Raw genomic sequence first — 24,379 nt, 5'->3', positions numbered from 1 at the left:
ATCACGATTATAACTATGAAACTAGATACAGGTGAACGATTTTAGCAGACATAAATTATTATTTATTTTTTACCAGCACACATATTTCTAAATAATATATACTGTAAATTGGGTATGTCCCGTGATTTACAAAAGGTTAAACATGGTAGTCTATAGGCTGCTATGAGGTAGCAGCTACACAACAGCTAAGCACACAATACCCTTGAACCACGTGATAAGTAGGAGTGTCAAAAAACGGAAAATCAAATTTTCTAATGAATTGCGATACTTATTTTTAACATTTCTTAATCTAGTTAAAAACATTTTTTATTTGTTTTTATTTTATTAAAAAAACATTGTAATCGTCTGTCCAGACACTCAGGCAAATGATATTGTTAATGTGGACGCTTATATCTGCTGTGCAAATTTATTTTAGAGAAGTGTGAGATACTTATTTTGCTGCCTTATTTGTATTTGACTTCATTAAATGTTTGAGTGAAGTTTTATCAAACAAAACCAGTTTGTAATATATACAGATATCAGAGCTATTTATCCATGTTATGGAGTAATGTAGTTAATTATAGAACTGGCACCCATTGTTAATAAAATAATATTTATTTTAAATCAACAATTGATTCTGAATCAAATCGTTTCAACCAAGAATTGAATGGAATCTAATCAGTTGATTGGCAACACTAAATTGGCCCTAGTGTGTGAATGTGAGTGTGAATGTTGTCTGTCTATCCGTGTTGGCCCTGCGATGAGGTGGCGACTTGTCCAGGGTGTATCCCGCCTTCCGCCCGATTGTAGCTGAGATAGGCACCAGTGCCCCCCCGTCCCCTCCTCCACCCCAAAGGGAATAAGCGGTAGAAAATAGATGAATGGAAATCATGTGGTACCCAAAGATTTAGACTTAATGAGTTTTCATATTTTGCAGTCTAAAACATGAAATTTGTAAAATAAATAATAAATAAACAAGTATCAAATAGTTATAGTTGCATATTATTTACAGATACAAAGTCTAAGAGGCAGAAGAAGCATATTATAAAAAAAAAAAAAAAATCTAGCAACAAACGTGTCTGCATCATTCAGCCGACTCCGTCATGAACTTAACTTTATGAATTATTGTGGCCACTAAGTGTCTGCCAAAAACAATTACCACTTCAATTCAAAGTAAAGACAGCAACAATCCATCCCAGACGATCCTTTTTTAACATTCCACGCTACAAAATAATAAAAATATGTATGATTTGTGCTGATATCATATCAGATCGATACCATCCAATTTCGACATTGTATCAGAAGTGAACAAAATGGATCAGGACACTGCTGTTATAAATATGTTATAAATATACCGCTGTTATAATATAATATAGGTTAGTCGATGTGACGGAAAACTGTATCACAATATAGTTTTGTTTTTTTTAACATTGGTTGATATTGATAATTTTTGATATTTTTATTACATACAGTATGGAAAATATGGACTAGGAGTAAAATACATGTGTAACATTCGATTTGGTCTGTTATTCTTATTTACGTATAGAAATTAATGTATGTTATGCAGTAATAATAATTTAAATATTGGATCAAACATTATTTTGAAGTAGCACATTTGTTGTATTTTGTTATTTATTTTATCTGTATATACATATATATATATATAATTTTAAAAAAAAACAGACGAGAACTGACAAATATGGATCTCATCACACTGGTATCGAGCCGACACTATTACTTGACCAAGCCCATAAACTTCCCATGGATGACTGACTGAGCCACTTTATTTTCCTCCTGCCAGGTGAATGTTGACGACGCCATTGAAATGTTACCAAAATCGAGACGAGCTCTGACCATTCAAGAGATTGCGACATTAGCGCGATCCTCCTTACACGGTAAGTTCTACGTGGTCTCTGTGCACTGCAATGAATCAATGCCCCGACGTAACCCCTGGTGTGTGTTTACTGCACAGGTATTTCCCAGGTAGTGAAGGATCATGTGACGAAGCCGACAGCCATGGCGCAGGGCCGAGTGGCCCACCTCATCGAGTGGAAGGGGTGGTGCAAGCCGATGGATACTTCTGCCGCCCTGGAGTCTGACTTTAATTCTTACTCTGATCTCACAGAAGGAGAACAAGAGGCGCGTTTTGCTGCAGGTACATTATTTATTTTGTTATGCAACTTGTAAATGAATGCCATATTTATGAAAGCATCCATAGGAATAACAAAACAGATGATAGCACTGCACGTTTTTACCAGGTTTATGTGAGCTCACTATCTCCAGTGACTGATGTAATAATAGTATTACTACTCCGAGTTGTAAACCCCAGCGGGGATCATCTCTGCACATTCCCTGCAGCAAGCCTATGGATCCCTACTGACTCCGTAGTACAAAGGCCATAAGCACCGTGCTGCAATATTCTCATCATGCATTTTGCTTGGCTTCTGAGTAAGTAAATGCGCACGTTCCAAGTTGACACGCGTGGACGGATTTGCAAAACGAGAAGCAGATGAGTCATCCTCAAAACATCATACTCCATCTGTTATTTTTCCTTGATTTATTCAGTTTAGCCCGTTCCTCTTTACTCTAGCCCCACCTTCATCGTTCAGCCCGGTGTCGTCCATTATTTGCTCGCTTGCTCCCTGCAATGCAGACGCTCAAGGTTAATTTAGCCATCAAGGTTTTCCTCCTGGCACATCGTGACTTAGCGCTTTGTCCAAGTCTCCTGTTTTCCCCTCTGATCGGTTTTCTTATCTTCTGTCTTCCAACACTTTGCTCGTCTTCACTTGTTTTTTTCTCTTTCTCAAGCCTTTGTGGGTTTTGACAGGTATCACAGGATAAAAGTGTATGTTTTGTTTCGTGTGATTTTGTCAAAGCACATTGAAAATATGGTTGGAGTGGAATTAGGGCTGGGCGATATGGCCTTTTTTTATCTCAATATTTTTAGGCCATATCGCGATACATGATATATAACTCGATATTTTGCCTTAGCCTTCAATTAAAGGCCTACTGAAACCCACTCCTACCGACCAGTCTGATAGTTTATATATCAATGATGAAATATTAACATTGCAACACATGCCAATATGGCCTTTTTAGTTTACTAAATAAAAATGTTAAATTTCCCGCGGAGTTTCCTGTTGAAAACGTCGCGGAATGATGACGTTATTGGTTGGAGGGGACATATTAGCCCAGCACCACTTACGGCTAAAAGTCGTCTCTTTTCATAGCGCAATGAGAGTATTTTGGACATCTGTGTTGCTGAATCTTTTACAATTTGTTCAATTAATAATGGAGAAGTCAAAGTAGAAAGATGGAGGTGGGAAGCTTTTAGCCTTTAGCCACACAAACACACGGTGGTTCCTTGTTTAAAATTCCCGGAGGTGAAGCTTTACTATGGATCAGAGCGGTCAAGCGAACATGGATCCCGACTAAGAGGCAAGTGAGAAAATTGTGGTAATAAGTCGCCTCTTACCGGAGATCAGCGGAGCTTCTGTCCTTCTGCAGCTTCGTGACTTCCCTCAACACACCCATTGCCACACCCCTCCTACTATCAGGTACTATTTAACTCACTAAAACACTAGCAACACAATAGGCAGATAAGGAATTTCCCAGAATTATCCTAGTAAATGTATCTAAAAACATCTGAATCACTGCAATCGCCTTTTTTTTTTTCTAGTCGTTCACTCTAAATTTCCTCATCCACAAATCTTTCATCCTCACTCAAATTAATGGGTAAATTGTCGCTTTCTCGGTCCGAATAGCTCTCGCTGCGGGAGGCTCACATTGTAAACAATGTGAGGATGTGAGGAGCCCTACAACCCGTGACGTCACGCGCAGATCGTCTCCTACTTCCGGTAAAGGCAGGGCTTTTTTATTAGGGACCAAAAGTTGCGAACTTTATCGTCGATGTTCTCTACTAAATCCTTTCAGCAAAATAGGGCAATATCGCGAAATGATCAAGTATGACACATAGAATGGACCTGCTATCCCCGTTTAAATAAGAAAATCTGATTTCAGTAGGCCTTTAACACTTGATACATATAATCACAGCAGTATGATGATTCTATGTGTCTACATTAAACCATTTTTGTTCATATTGCATTAATATAGGCTCATTTTAAACTTTCATGCAGAGAGGGAAATCACAACTAAGTCAATTGACCAAAACCGAGATTTATTAAACAGTTATTTAGCAGTGGCACAAACATTCATGTCATTTCCAAAACAGAAAGTGGAAGATTGTCAGAGACATTTTAAACCTAGGAACGGCGAGGCGCAGTGGGAGAGTGGCCGTGCGCAACCCGAGGGTCACTGGTTCAAATCCCACCTAGAACCAACCTCGTTACGTCCGTTGTGTCCTGAGCAAGACATTTCACCCTTGCTCCTGATGGGTACTGGTTGGCGCCTTGCATGGCAGCTCCCTCCATCAGTGTGTGAATGTGTGTGTGAATGGGTAAATGTGGAAGTAGTGTCAAAGCGCTTTGAGTACCTTGAAGGTAGAAAAGCGCTATACAAGTACAACCCATTTATTTATTATTTAAAACAAGTTATGAGTCCACTTTTGTGCATGATGTCACTAAGATGACATTTTAAAACAACACTAAATTAAAGGCCTACTGAAATTAGATTTTCTTATTTAAACGGGGATAGCAGGTCCATTCTATGTGTCATACTTTATCATTTCGCGATATTGCCATATTTTTGCTGAAAGGATTTAGTAGAGAACATCCACGATAAAGTTTGCAACTTTTGGTCGCTAATAAAAAAGCTTTCCCTTTACCAGAAGTAGCAGACGATGTGCGTGTGATGTCACGGGTTGTAGGGCTCCTCACATCCTCACATTGTTTATAATCATAGCCTCCAGCAGCAGTAGCTATTCGGACCGACAAAGCGACAATTTCCCCATTAATTTGAGCGAGGATGAAATATTCGTAGATGAGGAAAGTTAGAGTGAAACACTAAAAAAAAAGAAAAGAAAAGGCAACGGCTCCAGGCGGCGGCAGTGGGAGCGTTTCAGATAGAATTAGACACATTTACTAGGATAATTCTGAAAAATCCCTTATCTGCTTATTGTGTTAATAGTGTTTTAGTGAGATTATAAAGTCATACCTGAAAGTCAGATGGCTGCGGTGAACACCAGTGTCTCTGAGAGAAGCCAGGGAGCCAAGATCACAGCTGCCTTTTTGAGCTGCAGGAGGAGGTCGCATAATCCACTCAAGTCTCCTGTAAGAGCGGACCTAATATCACAATTTTCCCATTCAAAAACTTGCTGGTTGACGTAGAGAAACATGTTCGCTTGACCGCTCTGTGTTAAAGCTTCACAACAAACAAAGAAACACCGGCTGTGTTTTGGTTGCAAAAGGTAGTTTCCACCAACAGCATTTTTCTTTATAGTCTCCATTATTAATTGAACAAATTGCAAAAGATTCAGCAACACAGATGTCCAAAATACTGTGTAATCATGCGATGAAAAGAGACAACTTTTAGCTGTGTGTGGTGCTGGGCTGAAATGTCCACTCCAACCAATTACGTCACAAGCGCGCGTCAATATAAGCGTGATCATTCCGCGACGTTTTCAACAGGATACCTCGCGGGAAATTTAAAATTGCAATTTAGTAAACTAAAAAGGCCGTATTGGCATCTATTGCAATGTTAATATTTCATCATTGATATATAAACTATCAGACTGCATGGTCGGTAATAGTGGGTTTCAGTAGGCTTACAAAGTTCACTTTTTGTACAGAACGCCACTACAATAGTTTAAAACCAATAAAGTGCACTTTTGTGCATGATGTCCCACAAGATATTTCAATAACTGTCAAATAAAAATGAGCTGCATAATAGGAAATCAAATAGTGTTTGTCCTTTGCTACGTGGTAGGTTACTGCAAACGTTATCTCCTTTTGTTGTTAACTATTTTTTTCACACGGTGTTGATCTGGAAATGTTTGCCTCGGCATTTAGATGGTGTGGGGGTGTGGCACCGAATGGAGATTTTGATATGCGGAGTAAGCACTCTTCATTCTCTAGCAGGTGACTTTTCAAATGATGCTACATATTAGCAGTAATGCTACTTTTTGTAGCAACGCTTTTGCCCCACACTTGAAAAATAACATTTGTCTGTTCGACATATTCCCACTTGAAGCCTAACCACCGCCAGACGATGGACCCCCTGCTGTATTTCTTGGGAATTAATTCTTCCTTCATTTGTTACCAGACTTGCACCTTCTTTCTCTCGTATTACCACTCTCACCACAGCTAACATTACCCATGCTGCTACCTCTCTGCTGCGCAAGGGCCTCTATGTATGTGACGTATGTAAGAAGGCGCGCTTGCTGTCTGTGAGAAGGACATACAACAAAGAGTGGGAAGAGCAAGTAGTGTAATGCCAGCAGCTAAAAGCAACTGCATGAGAACGTATACCCGAATATCACAATATAGTCACGCACAGAGACAAATCCACGATATATTGATATATCTAAGCGGAATATTGAAAAAACACAAACAAGTGTATTTTGGGTATAAATTCACCAAATCAAGCACAATTATCCCTTTAAAGACGTGTTCAAGCAATCTTTTCAATGTAAATACCATGTTTTTCAGACTATTTCCAACGCTTTGCACCCTGCAGCTTACAAAACGGTGCGGATAATTTATGGATTTTTTTCTGCGCTTTTGGCCATAATGTTTTGTATTCAACAAATAGTTTTTATATAACACAGACATACACTGGTAAGGTGTGTTATTGTTTGAGCTATGGCGCCATCTTTTGAATGAGTTCGCTCACTGCAGGTGCTGCGGGTTGAAAATGCATTTCCTGTTTCATGACTTTATAATGATTCTTCATTAATTATGGGAGCATTATTGTAGCAAAATTTTTTTCAAACGAATATCTCAATCAGTGCGTGTGTAATCTTATTTGCGTGTGTGTGTACTAATTTGAGTGTCTGTACATCAATCCGAGTGTGTGTATTCAGATCCACGTAAAGTATGTTTTGGATCCACGTATGTGTGTTTTAGATCCGTGTACGTGTGTTTTAAGTTGTGTGTGTTTCTCTAATCAGAAAGAAGCCCTCGATAAGCTCTCTACTTACGTTTGCAAATAATTTTGCTACAATAATGCTTCCACATTTAATCACTGTATGCAACGTTTGTAAGTTTTACAATATCTAAAACAATTCATGCGCCCCCCGCGACCCCGAAAGGGAATAAGCGGTAGAAAATGGATGGATGGATGGATAAACCGTCCCATGTGGGATATCTGCAGAAATCATTTCATGCATATTTGTATGCGCTATCGTATAGTAATCAAGCTGTTAGAGAATATGCTTACACGTTTACAAGTGTCTGTGTTAGTATTTTTTAACTTGCAATGGCATTCATTTTGTATTGATTCAGTTTCACAAATTCCTCAGTAAATTCACTAAAATAATCACCGTGGAGTTGTTGAGTCTGTTTAGCTGACTGGATAGCAAACTTCCACAGCTACTGGCTCCATGACGATGACTTCTGTTTTGTTTGGTCAGCCGTGTTACTGCCGTGGTACAGGCACTGTTTGGAAACAATGAAGAAATGTCAATAATCATTTACAAAATATTTTGCACCGGTATTTCACTATGGTTTATATTCCGGTGTGGCAAATACATGTAAAATATTTGTTTACTTATACAATTTGGTTGATTTAGTGGCCTTGTGGTTAGTGTTAGCCCTGAAATCGGTAGAGTAGAGTTAAAATCCCGGCCAAGTCATACCAAAAAATATGAAAATGGGACTCATTTCCTCCCTGCTTGGCACTCAGCATCAAGGGTTGGAATTGGGGCTTAAATGATTCCCGAGCGCGGCCACCTCTGCTGCTCACTGCTCCCCACACCTCCCAAGGGGTGGAACAAGGGGATGGGTCAAATGCAGAGGGTGATTTCACCACACCTAGTGTGTTTGTGACTATCAGTGGTACTTTAACTTTAACTTAATAGCTCTATAATGTAAAAACAGTTGCATATTAATTTCACTCAATTACCAATTCAGTAGGCGTGGCGGGGTGAGGACGCTGCTAAATCCAAGAGTTGCGTCAAGGTGTATTCAAATAACTTTATTTTCATATCAGAAGGCCCAAAATTAAGTGCCTTAGGTCCCAGTTATCCCATTGAGTACCTCGAGAACGATCGTATGTACACGTTAAAGGCCTACTGAAATGAGATTTTCTTATTTAAACGGGGATAGCAGGTCCATTCTATGTGTCATACTTGATCATTTCGCGATATTTCCATATTTTTGCTGAAAGGATTTAGTAGAGAACATCGACGATAAAGTTCGCAACTTTTGGTCGCCAATAGAAAAGCCCTACATATTCACATTGTTTATAATGGGAGCCACCAGCAATAAGAGTAATTCGGACCGAGAAAGCGACAATTTCCCCATTAATTTGAGCGAGTATGAAAGATTCGTGAATTAGGATATTGATAGGGAAGGACTAGAAAAAAAAAAAAAGAAAAAAAAAAGCGACTGTTCCGGGGGGCGGCAGTGTGAGCGTTTCAGATGTAATTAGACACATTTACTGGGATCATTATTGAAGATCCCTTATCTGCTTATTGTTTTAATAGTGTTTTAGTGAGATTCTAAAGACATACCTCGAGGTCGGATGGCTGCGGTGAACACGCAGTGTCTCAGAGAGAAGCCGAGGAGCCAAGCTCACAGCTGTCTTTTTTGACAGCTACTGCAGGAGGAAGTCCCATAATCCACTGATTTCTCCGATAAAACCTAATATCACAATTTTCCCATCCAAAGACATGCTGGTTGACGTAGAGAAAACATGTTCGCTTGACCGCTCTGCTTCACAACAAACAAAGAAACACCGGCTGTGTCTTGGTGCTAAAGACAGCTGCAATCCACCGCTTTCCACCAACACCATTGTTCTTTAGAGTCTCCATCATTAAATGAACAAATTGCAAAAGATTCAGCAACACAGATGTCCAAAATACTGTGTAATTACGCCACGAACAGAGACGACTTTTTGCCGTGTTCGGTGCTGCTAGACGCGTCATCATTTCGCAACGTTTTCAACAAGAAACTCGTGGGAAATTTAAAATTGCAATTTAGTAAACTAAAAAGGCCGTATTGGCATGTGTTGCAATGTTAATATTTCATCATTGATATATAAACTATCAGACTGCGTGGTCGGTAGTAGTGGGTTTCAGTAGGCCTTTAATGTGAATAGAATAATCAATAAGTGGGGTCGGTTATTAATAGGAATAAATAATCAATAGAATAGAATAAATAGAAAAATAGAATAGATGATGAGCCTGTCGTGCAAATAGAATAAAGGAGGGTAACTTTAGTATGGGGTACATATTCAACATTAATTAGTTGCTTATTAAAGTAACAAAGACTTAATTTAGAGTTATTTGGACACCAGGGGAACATATAAGGGTTAAGGTTAGGGTTACTAATAAGCAATAATGCTGAGGTTATTGAGGGAAGACTCTTAGTTGATGGCTTACTGGTTGTATAATAAGGCCATGCAGGATAAGGCATTAATATGTACTTAATCAGAAACAGTGTAAACACACCGAGTAAACCACAGCAAGAAATAAGTGCTTGGTAAACTTTAGGAAGTGTAAATGGAATCTCTCGAGAGCAGAAAGTAATTAGCTAATATCAGGTCATCTGTCATGATCCCACAAGACAGTTTGGGCTTTGTTCGGTATTTCCTGTGTTTGGTATCATTTCCTGTCTTGCTGCTCTTGTTTTGTCAGTATTTCCTATTTGGTCTTTGTGTTTTACAGCACATTTTTGTTTCTGTTTCTTCTTTTGCCAGCACACCTGTTCCTCACTGTAAATGAGTTGTATTTAGTTACCGTATTTCCTTGAATAGCCGCCGGGCATGTAATATGCGCCTGCCTTGAATTACTGCCGGGTCAAACTCACTCCCCAAATTTAATTAGCGCATGCTTGCTTTTACCACCGGGTCAAAATCGTGATGTCACGCTTCCCCTGTTGTCATTTTCAAAATGGCGTAGGAGGTTTTTTTTTTTTGCTTTTACTACGTGTAAACCAGGGGTCTTGTTCCACAGCTATTCAGATCACACTGATGGTTGTGATATAAAACAACTTTAACACTCTTACTAATATGCTCCACACTCTGTGAACCCACACCAAACACATTTCTGGAGAACATCGGCTCTGTAACACATTATAAATGCAACATAAGAATTACCCACAATGCCATGCATCCATGACTCTTGGCTATATTATACATTATACACCCCAAAAGCACCAAACCCCCCCGTGCGTCGGTTGAGGTGGCCGGGGTTGGGGGCGCGTGTATAATATAGCCAAGAGTCATGGATGCATGGCGGTGTGGGTAATTCTTATGTTGCATTTATAATGTGTTACAGAGTCGATGTTCTCCAGAAATGTGTTTGGTGTGGGTTCACAGAGTGTGGCATATATTAGTAAGAGTCTTAAACTTGTTTATATCACAACCATCAGTGTAAAAGCTGTTGACCAAGTATGCATTGCAATCTCGTGTTAGAAGCAGCCAAATGCATGCGTCCGGCCGGCGCACAGATAGCGTAGTGTAAAGGCGGTCGCAATGACATGCTGTAGAGCAGTGGTCCCCAACCACCGGGCTGCGGCCGCAGAAGAATTTTTCATAATTTTTTTTTTTTTTTATCACACTCAATTTTTTACTGCATGCCATTGGTAAGTGCAGGGGTGAGAAGAAGTTTTAAAATTATTAGCGCCTGCTTACTTATACCGCATGCCTTGAATAAGCGCAGGAGTGAGAAGAGGTTTTAAATTAATTAGCGCCCCGGCGGCTATTCAAGGAAATACGGTAGTTCCACTTTGTCCCCTCCTTCATTGTGGGTTCATTATCTTCTGTATGTCAAAGTCTTCTGTTGCTTTCTGAGTTCCTGCTTGACCTGTGTTACTTTTATTCTAATGAAGGGACCGCCTACTTGCACTATTGTCTACCTTCTCTGTATCCTGACATCAAGCCGACAGCTGCTAACCGCCGTCATAACAAAACTAACACCTCGATGAATAAATCTAGAGCAGGGGTGTCCAAACTCTACCAAGGGGCCGCATAACAAAAAGTCAAACCATTTGAGCGGCCATTTTTCTTATTTAACATAAATAAATAAATAATAACCAAAAGGTAAAAACATACATGTTATTTATTTAAAAAATAAAAGAAATGTCTACTTTGAGTTATACATGACAGAGTATTATTCTTAGTTGTTATTATCAATATGTTATCTTTTTCTCTTTACCTTATGTACTTTTGCTCTTTTTTTATGACATTTTTACTGCGTTTTTTTTTTTTTGCTTGATTTTATTTCGACAATATGCTGCGGGTCGCATTGTGTTTGTGACTATCAGTCTTTGAAACCCTGGTCTAGGGAGGGTACTAGGATGACAGGGGATGTAAAACAATAAAGTGCAATACTTTTCCATAACATGGTCACTACTGCCTAGTTTCTCTTGTTATATTGTGACGTTACTGTTATATTTTTATTCTTATTGTTGCTTTTTATTTTTGTTCTTATTCTAAATTCAATCTCAATTCTGTACACTGCTGCTGGAATTTTAATTTTCCTGAGGGAACTCTCCTGAAGGAATCAATAAAGCACTATCTAAATATCTAGAGCGAGGGTAATATGCTGTGTCATGGCCAGGTGTACACATAGTGTGAGGGTGAATCGATCTACATACCAGTAGTGTTAATACCAAGGGTGGTGTCAGCAGGGGTGTCAAAGTCAAGGCCCGCGGGCCAAATCTGGCCCACGAAGGAATTATCTTCCTAATTTTAATGATGTTAGATCTGTGTTGTTGTTGTTGTTGGGGACAAGTGTTGTACATTTGCTTTGGCTACAAACACTATGATGCATACATGGGATAACTGTTTCAGATACAGCGGGGCAAAAAATGTCACACCTATGGATCATGTTTTGTTTTGTCATGTTATGTTTTGATTTTGGACATTCAGTCACTTCCCTGTTCTCAGCCTCACACCTGTTTTCACTAATGATCATAGCTATTTAAGTCACTCTTTTTCTTGTCTTTTTCCTGGGATCTTCACACACGCACACACGCTACCCTTGCTGCACCTCCTTCATGCCCTCGTCCAGTTCTATGCCTTGTAAGTTTGTGTATTTATGCTATTGTGTTGGTTTTGTTTATAGTCATTATCATTCATGCCAATCGAGCAAGTGTTTTTGTTTCATGTTTGTAGTTTGCAGCATTTATGCTAGTCTTTTGTTTGTTCATAGCCAAGTGTATGTACCTCCTTTTGAGCGCCCTTAGTTTGTTTATTTTTTATTTTAGTGTTTAAATAAACAACCATGTACTCACGTCCATGCCGCGCTCGTGCTGATTCTCATCTGCGTCAAAGAAACAAACCACGTCCAAGCCATGTTGTGACAAAAAAGTATTTAGTCAGCCACCGATTGTGCAAGTTCCCCCACTTAAAATGATGACAGAGGTCTGTAATTTTCATCATAGGTACACTTCCACTGTGAGAGACAGAATGTCAAAAACAAATCTAGGAATTCACATTGTAGGAATTTTAAATAATTTATTTGTAAATTATGGTGGAAAATAAGTATTTGGTCAGCCATTCAAAGCTCTCACCGATGGAAGGAGGTTTTGGCTCAAAATCTCACGATACATGGCCCCATTCATTCTTTCCTTAACACGGATCGATCGTCCTGTCCCCTTAGCAGAAAAACAGCTCCAAAGCATGATGTTTCCACCCCCATGCTTCACAGTAGGGGTGGTGTTCTTGGGATGCAACTCAGTATTCTTCTTCCTCCAAACACGACAAGTTGAGTTGATACCAAAAAGTTGTATTTTGGTTTCATCTGACCACATGACATTCTCCCAATCCTCTGCTGTATCATCCATGTATCCATTTTGGCACCAATACGCCATCAGTGTTGGTCCAAGGAATTTTCCAAATGGGGATCCAGGGACCCTATCCCTCCATCCATTTCTACCGCTTATTCCCTTTGGGGTCGCGGGGGGCGCTGGTGCCTATCTCAGCTACAATCGGGCGGAAGGCGGGGTACACCCTGGACAAATTGCCAGCAGGGACCCCATCAAGTCATAAACATGGGGTCCCACAGTAAATTTTTGGGGTCCCATTTTTTTGTAACCGTTTTGAAAATAAAAGATGCATGATGCTATTATATCTCACATTCTATATTGTGTTTTGGAAAAAGGTTGTCATAAATGTTACTTCATTAAAAAAAAATAATACAAAAGACCTAGGAGTCTTGTTCACGAGTGAGGGAAGAGTGGATCGTGAGATCGACAGGCGGATCGGTGCGGCGTCTTCAGTAATGCGGACGCTGTATCGATCCGTTGTGGTGAAGAAGGAGCTGAGCCGGAAGGCAAAGCTCTCAATTTACCGGTCGATCTACGTTCCCATCCTCGCCTATGGTCATAAGCTTTGGGTCATGACCAAAAGGATAAGATCACGGGTACAAGCGGCCGAAATGAGTTTCCTCCACCGGGTGGCGGGGCTCTCCCTTAGAGATAGGGTGAGAAGCTCTGCCATCCGGGAGGAACTCAAAGTAAAGCCGCTACTCCTCCACATCGAGAGGAGCCAGATGAGGTGGTTCGGGCATCTGGTCAGGATGCCACCCGAACGCTTCCCGAGGGAGGTGTTTAGGGCACATCCAACCGAGGCCACGAGGAAGACACAGGACACGTTGGGAAGACTATGTTTCCCAGCTGGCCTGGGAACGCCTCATGATCCCCTGGGAAGAGCTAGACGAAGTGGCTGGGGAGAGGGAAGTCTGGGCTTCCCTGCTTAGGCTGCTGCCCCCGCGACCCGACCTCAGATAAGCGGAAGAAGATGGATGGATGGATGGATGGAATACAAAAGAAAACACATTTTTATGCATATGTGAATGTATTCAGTTATGAACATTCATTCACTTTCTTCTTTCCTTCATGGATCTAAACTTTACAGCTGCCGGTATATTTTTCTATATTTTTATTGTAATATATTCAGAATGTGTTTGTTCTATTTTCAGCCAAAGTAGGACCAATAAAACAATTTGAAGTTGTCTTTATTTTTTAGTTTTAATGCCATGATTTTGACAGATTTTCTTCCATGCGGCATGCCTGTACTAAATAAATTACATTTATATTTTAATGTTTTTTTTTTTTGGTCTTTTTTATTGATTCTTACAAACTCATGGGATAGGTCCCCGGGCACATTTAAATGATGATTACATGGTAATTTTGCTATTGGTTAGTTATTGAGTACTATTGAATTTGTTTTACTGAAATATATGTGTATATAGTGAAAGAGAATAAAGTAATAGTTTAAATATTGTGTTGATATTGCCGTTCATTTTTTTTTCTTCTGATTATAATTTTGATAACAATTTACAGTTAAAACTTGTGCTCTAATAGTGATTGACCTATCTCTTTTGGAATCCACAGCATAAAACCCCTAAAAATGACTGCAGTGCCTCAACTGGGGTCCATTATCATTTTAAAAGCCCCTAAAATGGCCGATTTAATTGTTTTTTTAGCGTGGTCCTAATCATCTTTTGTAATGTTCTGATGCGGGCTGTGTCTAATGTTTTTGGTTTGACATAAATGGTCCCCAGGGCCAGACTTAGGACACCCGTGCTTTGACTGATCATGTCTTGCAGGTTATGCGTAGAACAGGAACTGCTTAGTCGTGTTATCTTGTCAACAGTCGCCTTGTAACCCAGCGATGGCGTCACTGTGGGTGACTGGACACGCTGGGTGAATGTCAGTGAGCATGTTTTAGGTGAAGCGAGAGCACCTGTGTCAAACGAAAGACACGGTTCATGGAATATTTTTTTTTTGAAGGCACTCTAAGGAACTGCGAGTTATTTGGACACAGGCTTTGTAGTTAATGCTGCGTGTTCGTGTGTGTTGGTCCGACATACTGGCAGCTGGAGAGTGAAGGAGCTGTAAAAAAAAATGTGTGCGACATCTGCGGATTAGCGTCGCACCAGCTTTCCCTGGTACGAGTGCACATTCATGGAACAATGCTGAGGAAGTGCATTTGGGGGGGATATACGTACTGTACATATTTTCTCTTCAATCCCTCCAGGATTTTGGAGGTCTTTTATGAGATTGTGGTAGGGTTGTACGGTATACCGGTATTAGTATAGTACCGCAATACTAATTAATCATTTTCTCTGAAACTTACCGTTCCCGCACCCCCAAGTCACGTCATGACATTACTGGTTTACGAGCAGACGAGCATGTTCGGCGGCACATAATCACAGAGTACCTACAAGCAGACACAGTGTGTAGACAGAAAAGGGTGAACGGACGCATTTTGGTGTAAAAACTAAAGATACAGGTGAAGCTATAACACCAGGCATGGGATTTTTCCGTCTAAAGTCGGAATTCCGTCTTTTTTAATCTTGGGGTAAAAAAAAAATTATCTCCCGGTTTTTTTTCCGACCCTTATTCAAGATTCGTTTACTTGCCGATTCGTCTTTTGTAATCGAGACGTAGCTTATATTACGCCGTAGTTGATTGGTCGATATGTTCCTTGTGACCAATCAGGACATCTGTTATGAATGATGACGTTATTACCGCCATTTTCCAAATGTAAACGATGTCGGTTCTCGAAAGAAAGGACGCTTAACGAGTAAAAGAAATTGATAAACATGTCAAAAATAGGTTTCGATGTGACTGGATGGAAAGGGAAATCACTGATACTGTTGGGAAGAAGGAAGTTACGGCTTTGTTTGGCGATTTTATTCGGAAAATCGATCGTCCCGTGAAGAGTTTTGTGCACGTGGTGTCATGATAATATTGACTATCGATCACAAGGTTTCAGGGCTTTGGAAGTACATGCGAAACGCCAAAAACATATGAAACAACTTGAAGCAAGGAGAACAAACTTTTCACTAGCTGGTACTTTTGGATGTCATCCTTTGTTTACATCGACAACTGCCGTAGACATCGAGAGGAAAGATCCACCCAAACAACCCACTTCAGTTGCAGACAGGGTTGTTAATAATGAGGTAAGCTAAAAAATATTTGCTTGCGAAAGACGCATGTTTGTTTTAAATATTAACCAATAATTGCTTTGCGAAATGTTAGGGTTCTCCGAGCAAGTAAATGTGTGAAGTGAACTGAAGTCATGTGGTAATACATTAAATAAACTGTAGATAATAACACTGATCAATGTGACACCTGTGGATGTGTAATGAACACAAGATGTAAATATTAGTGACTAAATACTTTTGGGACTGAATCATATACAGTGATTCATTAGGATAATTGGGGTATGTATGTTCTATTCATGATGTTTTCATGTCTTTAAACACTAAAATATTTTCTTCAAATGGTGCTGCCAGGAGCTTAGTCCCCCAGATCCCCGGAAATGTTTTCAGTCTTTTTCATTGTGGTCAAATCACATGCCTGAACACTGAAACGCCCGAAGACGTGGCTAGCGAGCTAGCGACTTACGTCCATCCGCCGTCGGCAGTGTTTTAGCGACTTCTATATCACTAATCCTGGTCTCCATGGCGATAAATAAAGTACGTTTCTTACAAGTATCCCTGCAGGACGAGAAATAGCTAAACATGCTTCACTACACACCGTCAAAATGTAAACAAACACCATGGGTGGAACTACACTTGACAAAGAGCAGCCCTGGCGGAGTCCAACCCTCATTGGAAACGGGTCCGACTTACTGCCGGGAATGCGGCCGAAGCTCTGACATGATCATAACGAGAGAGGACCACCACAGTCAAGAAGTCCGATAACCCATACTCTCTGAGCACTCTCCATAGGACCTCCCAAGGGACACGGTCGAAGGCCTTCTCCAAGTCCACAAAACACAAGTAGACTGATCGGTCAACCTCCCATGGACCCTCAAAGATTCTGCCAAGAATATGGAGTTGGTCCAAAGTTCCATGATCAGGACAAAAACCACACTGCTCATCCTGAATCGTAGGTTCAACAATCCGGCGTAGCCTCCTCTCCAGTACACCTGAAAAGACCTTACCGGGAAGGCTGAGGAGTGTGTGGTCCCACTATAGTTGGAACACACCCTCCGGTTCCCATTTTTAAATGGGGGAACCACCCACCCAGTTTGCCAATCCAAAGGCACCGCCCCCAGTGTCAACACAATGCTGCAGAGTCTTGTCAACCATGACAGCCCCACAGCATCCAGAGACTAAAGGAACTCATTAAGTTCCTGAAGAACTAAATCTACCAGAGTAGTTTTTGGTGGAAACGCAGGGGGAACTTATTTCCCCGAGTAAATAGGAAAGTTCCTGTAAAGGTTCCTACGGTGGAAAAGGGCCTGTAGAGGTTTTGTTACTGTGTTTGTGTTTTGTATGACTGATAAGTCCAATGCGGGCATGGGAAGTTTTGTCACAAACAAGACCAACATGATCCCTTTGGATGGGCAGCCGGTAGGATGCTTTAGATTTACGTAGCTCTTGTTCCAGCTGAGCCTCCGCAACCCTGTTACGTACCAAGGAGTCACTTCACTTATATTCAACCACTCCCACAAACAATGTGCAACTTCGCAACTTTGTCTCATCACCTCAACTTACTCGCAAATTGTGGACATTTTCGTGTATAAAAAAGTGTCCCAGACTGGCGCTCAAACGCGTACATTGACCGTCAAACCAACAAAACACGGCTCTTACTAGTCATTACCAGTGTTTATTTGGTTGACTAATAGTTTAAGTACGTGAGGGTTGGAAGGAGACGACACCACAAAGAACTTAAGGTTACCAGGTTTATTGTAACCTTTGATGATTGCGTGGGATTTGTATGCTACTCTAAGTGTTGGTTGCAGGATTAAGTGGAAAGTTAACTATGTAAATAATTCAAGAGGATGTTGTACGTGCGTGATGGATGAAACATTCCTCTGACCAAGGGGGTAGGCACAAGGGAGATCCGGGGACAGGCAGGAAGTCGAGGGCAAGCGGCAAGCAACAATGTCCGAGTCCAGGCGAGTGATCAAGGATCGAGGGAGGCAGTCCAATTTCCGGGAGGAGGTCAAGATCCAGCGCTCGAGCACACGGAACAAGGCGGGCACTGCAAGGAGGACAAGGGACAAAAAAAAGGGCAAAAGACAACAAAGGCGAGGACAACGGGAGTGAAGCCAGAGACGTGAATGCTTACTACAAGAGTTAACAACGTTCCGGCGCAGGATCCAAGGAGTGATTGGATCTTATGCTGTCCCTTTGATTGCTGCCAGGAGCTCTGATGACAGGCAGCCTGCAGCTGCGGTGAAGCGTGGGCGTGGTGCGCTCGGCGCGTGCGAGGGCATGTACTGGCATGCTGTCAGAAAGAGTGGGGAAACCTGCTGCGGGAAAATCTTGGGTTCGCATCCACGCCGTGACAAAGTTTTTGTCGTAGTTATCGTCAACAACTTATATTCCCTAGACCTCGGGATAGGTTGATTGGCAACACTAAATTGGCCCTAGTGTGTGAATGTGAGTGTGAATGTTGTCTGTGTTGGCCTTGTGATGAGGTGGCAACTTGTCCAGGGTGTACGCCGCCTTCTGCCCGAATGCAGCTGAGATAGGCTCCAGCAACCCCCCGCAACAAGCGGTAGAGAATGGATAGAATAAGACAATAGCTAATCAAAATAAATGCACGTTGACTAAGACATAGTCAACAAATGAAAACAAAAGAAAAATGTTGATTTGTATTTCGTTGATTTTTCTTTTGTAAATGGTTGGGACAAGTTAAGAATATATCCAATCACAGGTTTCAAACAGCACATGAGTGAGTTACGAAGGAGAGCCAATCAAGTATTTTTCTTTGTGAGATAAGGAAGTTGGATTCCTCACCGCCAAAACAAAAATGTAGGGGCCTGATCTACTAAAGTTTTGTGTGTATTAAAACATTTGCAAACTTAATAAATGCAAAACTGATCTACTCAGCCTCTTTTGTACGTAATCGAATTAATTAAAACCTCAATATTGATTAATCGTGCAGTCCTAGTCTACGCAAAGTGCTTCTTTTGCCTAAAGCTGTGTAAGTGCGGTAGAGATTGAATGGACGGACTAAAGGGTGTCATAGGTTTATGAGGAGTGAGTCTAAACGATGTGAATGTGAAAAAAGACTGAAAAGCAGCACTTACTGTATATACAAAGCAGGCACAAAGAAAGAAAATGCTCTTTTCTGAGAGTTTGAGGAGGAAAGTGTGATAAATCAGAAACCCTTTTGTGAGAGTGCACTGACTATATTGAGCATCAAGACAGCCGATTGTTTTCCTATTGACAATGTCGTAGCAGAGAAATGAGACGCAGGCTGTGTTGACTTACAGAGCGCCCAGGTGATTCATGGAAAGTAGAATTACAGCAGACGTAGTGGAGGGATGGGAAGTGGAAGACAGCGAATGCAGGTAACAAGGAAGGACAGGAGCATAGATAGCATGATGGCCGAAGGAAATCGAGATATTCAAACCTGCCATAAAGACAAAGGTAGGAGACGTGAGACAAAGGAATTGAAACAAAAGACATCGACAGGCAGTTGAAGTAATCTTTCGCTTATTGAAATTTTATTTACTATCATTATTTGTGTAAACTGCATTTTGTTGCCGACAGTCATCTGTAACTGTGTACAGATTAACACAAATCTGTGATAAAGTATGGACGGAGCATAATACTGTATATATTTGTATTATCATACACAGTTACTTGATCATTGATCACATTTGATCATACAATATATTGCCTAAGGTATTTGGCCACCTGCCTTGACTCACATATGAACTTGAAGGCGTCTTCACTGCTCTAGACTCCAGTAACAACGTGCGTTACACCACTGGTTCCGACCCTTTGCATTGGACTTGGTAATGTATGGCTTAGATGCAGCTGTTCGGCCATGGAAGCCCATTCCTTGAAGCTTTCTGCGTACTGTATGTGGGCTAATTGGAAGGTCACATTAAGTTTGGAGCTCTTTAGCAACTGACTGTGCAGAAAGTCTTTGCACTATGCGCTTCAGCATCCGCTGATCCCTCTTTGTCAGTTTACGTGGTCTACCACTTTGTGGCTGAGTTGCTGTTGTTCCCAAACTCTTCCATTTTCTTATAATAAAGCAAGGAGCAAGGAAATTTCACGATTGGATTTTTTGCACAGGTGGCATCCTATGACAGTTCCACGCTGGAAATCACAGAGAGCGGCCCATTCTTTCACAAATGTTTGTAGAAACATTCTCCATCCCCAAGTGCTTGGTTTTATACAACTGGGACACCTTATTTTGATCATTTGGATGGGTGGCCAAATATTTTTGGGCAATATAGTGTAACTCCATATTCTGCACAGAAAGACGCTTTTTGTGGCCCTTTTGTGTACTACCTAATGATGTTTACTGCTACAACTAAATGAACACATGTTGCATAATAAAGAAGCAAAATTAATTAATCACAAATCTCTTTATTGGTATTAGGGCTGCAACTAATGAACAATTTGGTGGACAACTACAGGGTTTACGTCGGTCATTAAAGAGCATTTTAAGTCATTAAATGGATTTTGCGAAAATTAAGGCCTTAAGTGACATTAAATACAATGTCCAGAGGCATGAAAAAATTAATGCAATTGCATTTGAAAACCATAAAGCCAATTGTTTTTACAATTGGGGAAAAAACTGCACTTCAAAATGTTCAATATTTATTAAAGTCCATTTTTTGCTAAGAGAGAATTAAAGTCCATTTTATTTTATTTGTATTTAGTTTGTTTACCTATTAAGCGTAATTAAGTCATTGACTTTCCAATTACACTGGTAAAAAATACTACAGTAATAAACAATATGTTTATTGTTTAAAATAGTTACTTGGTAAATGAGTTGTACTTGTATAGCGCTTTTCTACCCCTTTTTAAGGAGCCCAAAGCGCTTTTTACAGTATTTCCACATCCACCCATTCATACACTGACGACGGGAGCTGCCACGCAGGGCGCACACCAGGACCCATCAGGAGCAAGGGTGAAGTGTCTTGCCCAAGGACACAACGGACGTGACTAGAATGGTAGAAGGTGGGGATTGAACCAATAACCCTCAGATTGCTGGCACAGCCACTCTACACACTTCGCCACGCCGTCCCCATTGCATTAATATTATATATAACATGTTTACATTATTGTTTAATTTAGCCACTTTTCAACTATTTAACATGATCAAAGTCAAAAGCTTACAATTTTGTCTACACAGACAATTGTGTGCTTTTGACTACATATAATAATGATCTGCAGCAGGAGAAGGGCATTACATTTGTTTTAACTTGCAATTAAAAAGGCATTAAAGAGCAAAAAATTAGATTTGTTGATTCCTGTAGAAACCCAGGACTAACCATCAACCATCTTACCAAAGGTGTCAAAATAGCAGCTCGCAGCTTTTTTTGTTGTTGGTCGGCGACATTTTCTCAAGACAAAAATAAAGTCATCCTGGATTACAACATAACACAAAAAAAATGGCGCAATTGCTTCTAAAAATATGACCTGAAACCAAAATGGCAGACGACCTGTGCGTCTTACTGTAAATGGTCTGAATGATTTCCGTCACTTGATGATGAACTTTAAAAAAAACAAAAACATGGTATGTTTTTTTGTGTACTAGATCCCTGAAAAAGGTTGTAGTTTGCAGTGTAATATTAGTAATAATAATAAGTAATAAGTAATAATAAGGAGAATACATTCAATACCTCAAGGGGGTTGGATTGGGCAAGTTCATTTTAGAGAACAATTTGTACACAAGTCCATTCAAAGTGCTTTACACTGTATACAATTACAAAAAGGGCGAATAAAATAATAAATAAAACACATACAATAATAAGAATAATAAAACTTGACTTTGTTGCCTATAACACAATCTTTAAGTGGATGTTCCATCCATCCATCTTCTTCCGATAATCCAAGGTTGGGTCACGGGGGCAGCAGCCTAAGCAGGGAAGCCCAGTCTTCCCTCTCCCCAGACACTTCTTCCAACTCTTCCCGGGGGATCCCGAGGCGTTCCCAGGCTAGCCGGGAGACATAATCTTCCCAACGTGTCCTGGGTCTTCCCCGTGGCGTCCTACCGGTTGGACTCCCGAGTGAGGCATTTAGGTGGCATCCTGCCAAGACGCCCGAACCACCTACTCTGGCTCCTTTCGATGTGGAGGAACAGCGGCTTTACTTTGAGCTTCTCCCGGATGGCAGAGCTTCTCACCCTATCGCTAAAGGAGAGCCCCGCCAACTGGCGGAGGAAACTCATTTCGTCCGCTTGTACCTGTGATCTTGTCCTTTCGGTCATAACCCAAAGCTCATGACCATAGGTAAGGATGGGAACGTAGATCGACCGGTAAATTGAGAGCTTTGCCTTCCGGCTCAGCTCCTTCTTCACCACAACGGATCGATACAGCTTCCACATTTCTGAAGATGCCGCACCGATCCGCCTGTCAATCTTGCGATCCACTCTTCCCTCACTCGTGAACAAGACTCCTTGGTACTTGAACTCTTCCACTTGGGGCAGGGTCTCCTCCCCAACCCGAAGATGGCACTCCACCCTTTTCTGGGGAAGAACGATGGACTCGGACTTGGAGGTGCTGATTCTCATCCCGGGTGCTTCACACTCGGCTGCGAACCGATCCAGTGAGAGCTGAAGATCCCGGCCAGATGAAGCCATCAGGACCACATCGTCTGCTAAAACAGGGAAACCTAATCCTGCGGTTACCAAACCGGAACTCCTCAACTCCTTGACTGCGCCTAGAAATTCTGTCCATAAAAGTTATAAACAGAATCTGTGACAAAGGGCAGCCTTGGCGGAGTCCAACCCTCACTGGAAACATGTCTGACTTACTGCCGGCAATGCGGACCACGCTCTGACACTGATCGTACAGGGAGCGAACCGCCACAATCAGACAGTTCGATACCCCATACTCTCTGAGCACTCCGCACAGGACTTCTCGAGCGACACGGTCGAATGCCATCTCCAAATCCACAAAACACATCTAGGCTGATCGGGCTAACTCCCATGCACCCTCAAGGACCCTGCCGAGAGTATAGAGCTGGTCCACAGTTCCACGACCAGGACGAAAACCACACCGTTCCTCCAGAATCCGAGGTTTGACTATCCGGCGTAGCCTCCTCTCCAGTACACTTAAATATTAACACAGAATTAGTCATCTTACCCTAGATTTTAATTGTATTCAATAATTATGTCTAATGTACTTACAGTTTAAAACCTTGTCAAATGATATGAAAGCATGCGCTAATGACAAATAATATTTATTTAACAAATAAGCTTTGGGCTGATTGGAAAATAAGTACTAACTGAATAAACTGCGTTATGAGGGACTCAAATAAATGATTAAACATTTATGTATTTTTAAAATGTATAAATTCAATAAATGATGATAATAAACGAGTTTCTTAACCAAATTGTTAATAAAAACTTAAGTGTAAAGGAAAATACAGCTTCACCACTTACCGTAAGTCATCATTTTTTCACTTCGGAAACTTCTCAATGATTTAAGCGGCAGACGTCTTCTGTTTGTTTTTGATTGTCATTACTGGAAAAGTGTACTACAAGTGAGTTTTACTTCGGCCCATACGGACCACAGAGAAACAGATATTTTTTTTGTCGGCCTTTTCAGAGGCGCTTGTGGCCCTATGGTTAAACACTGTTCTAAGGAGGGAAAATATTCCCTTAACACAACATAACAACATAAAAGCTAGTTTTTTCAAAAAGAAAAGTGCATTTTGTGACGCTGAACAGCGGGAGCCCGCTCCAAACTGTTCCCACAAGGTTGGGAGCATGGAATTGTCCAAAATATTTTGGTATCGTTGAGCATTCAAAGTTATTTTCAATGGAACTAAGGGGCCAAGCCCAACTCCTGGAAAACAACTCCACACCATAATTCCTCCTCCACCAAATTTCTCACTCAGCACAATGCAGTCCGAAATGTACTGTTCTCCTGGCAACCTCCAAACCCAGACTCGTCCATCACATTGCCAGATTGGAAAGCGTGATTTATTATTCCAGAGAAAGCGTTTCCACTGCTCTTAGTCCAGTGGCGACATGCTTTACACCACTGCATCCCACGCTTTGCATTGGACTTGGTGATATGTGGCTTAGATACAGCTGATCGGCCATGGAAACCCATTCCATGAAGCTCTCTGTGTACTGTACGTGGGCTAATTGGAAGGTCACATGAAGTTTGGAGCTCTGTAGCAACTGACTGTACAGAAAGTCTTTTCATTATGCGCTTAATCATACGTTGACCTCTCTCTGTCAGTTTACGTGGCCTACCACTTGGTGGATGAGTTGCTGTTGTTCCCAAACTCTTCCATTTTCTTATAATAAAGCCAACAGCTGACTTTGGAATATTTAGGAGCGAGGAAATTTCACGACTAGATTTGTTGCACAGGTGGCATCCTATGACA

The 24,379-nt window shown here is 41.0% G+C and overlaps 1 protein-coding gene across 2 annotated transcripts in view; it reads left to right on the top strand.

The window, feature by feature from the left end:
* Window positions 1–24,379, top strand: part of fam131ab (family with sequence similarity 131 member Ab) — an 86,068-nt gene that overhangs the window by 40,234 nt on the left and 21,455 nt on the right. For both annotated transcript variants that reach the window (XM_061918845.1, XM_061918844.1), the window contains exons 2-3: window positions 1,781–1,874; window positions 1,952–2,134. In XM_061918845.1, coding sequence (XP_061774829.1) covers window positions 1,805–1,874; window positions 1,952–2,134 — 253 coding nt within the window. In that variant the 5' untranslated portion in view covers window positions 1,781–1,804. The remainder of the gene's footprint in view (window positions 1–1,780; window positions 1,875–1,951; window positions 2,135–24,379) is intronic.

This window comes from Nerophis ophidion, linkage group LG13, assembly GCF_033978795.1.
Source record: "Nerophis ophidion isolate RoL-2023_Sa linkage group LG13, RoL_Noph_v1.0, whole genome shotgun sequence".
Classification (NCBI taxonomy): Eukaryota; Metazoa; Chordata; class Actinopteri; order Syngnathiformes; family Syngnathidae; genus Nerophis; species Nerophis ophidion.
The sequence above is the reverse complement of the archived record's forward strand: the minus strand, read 5'-3'. Positions and strand labels throughout refer to the sequence as shown.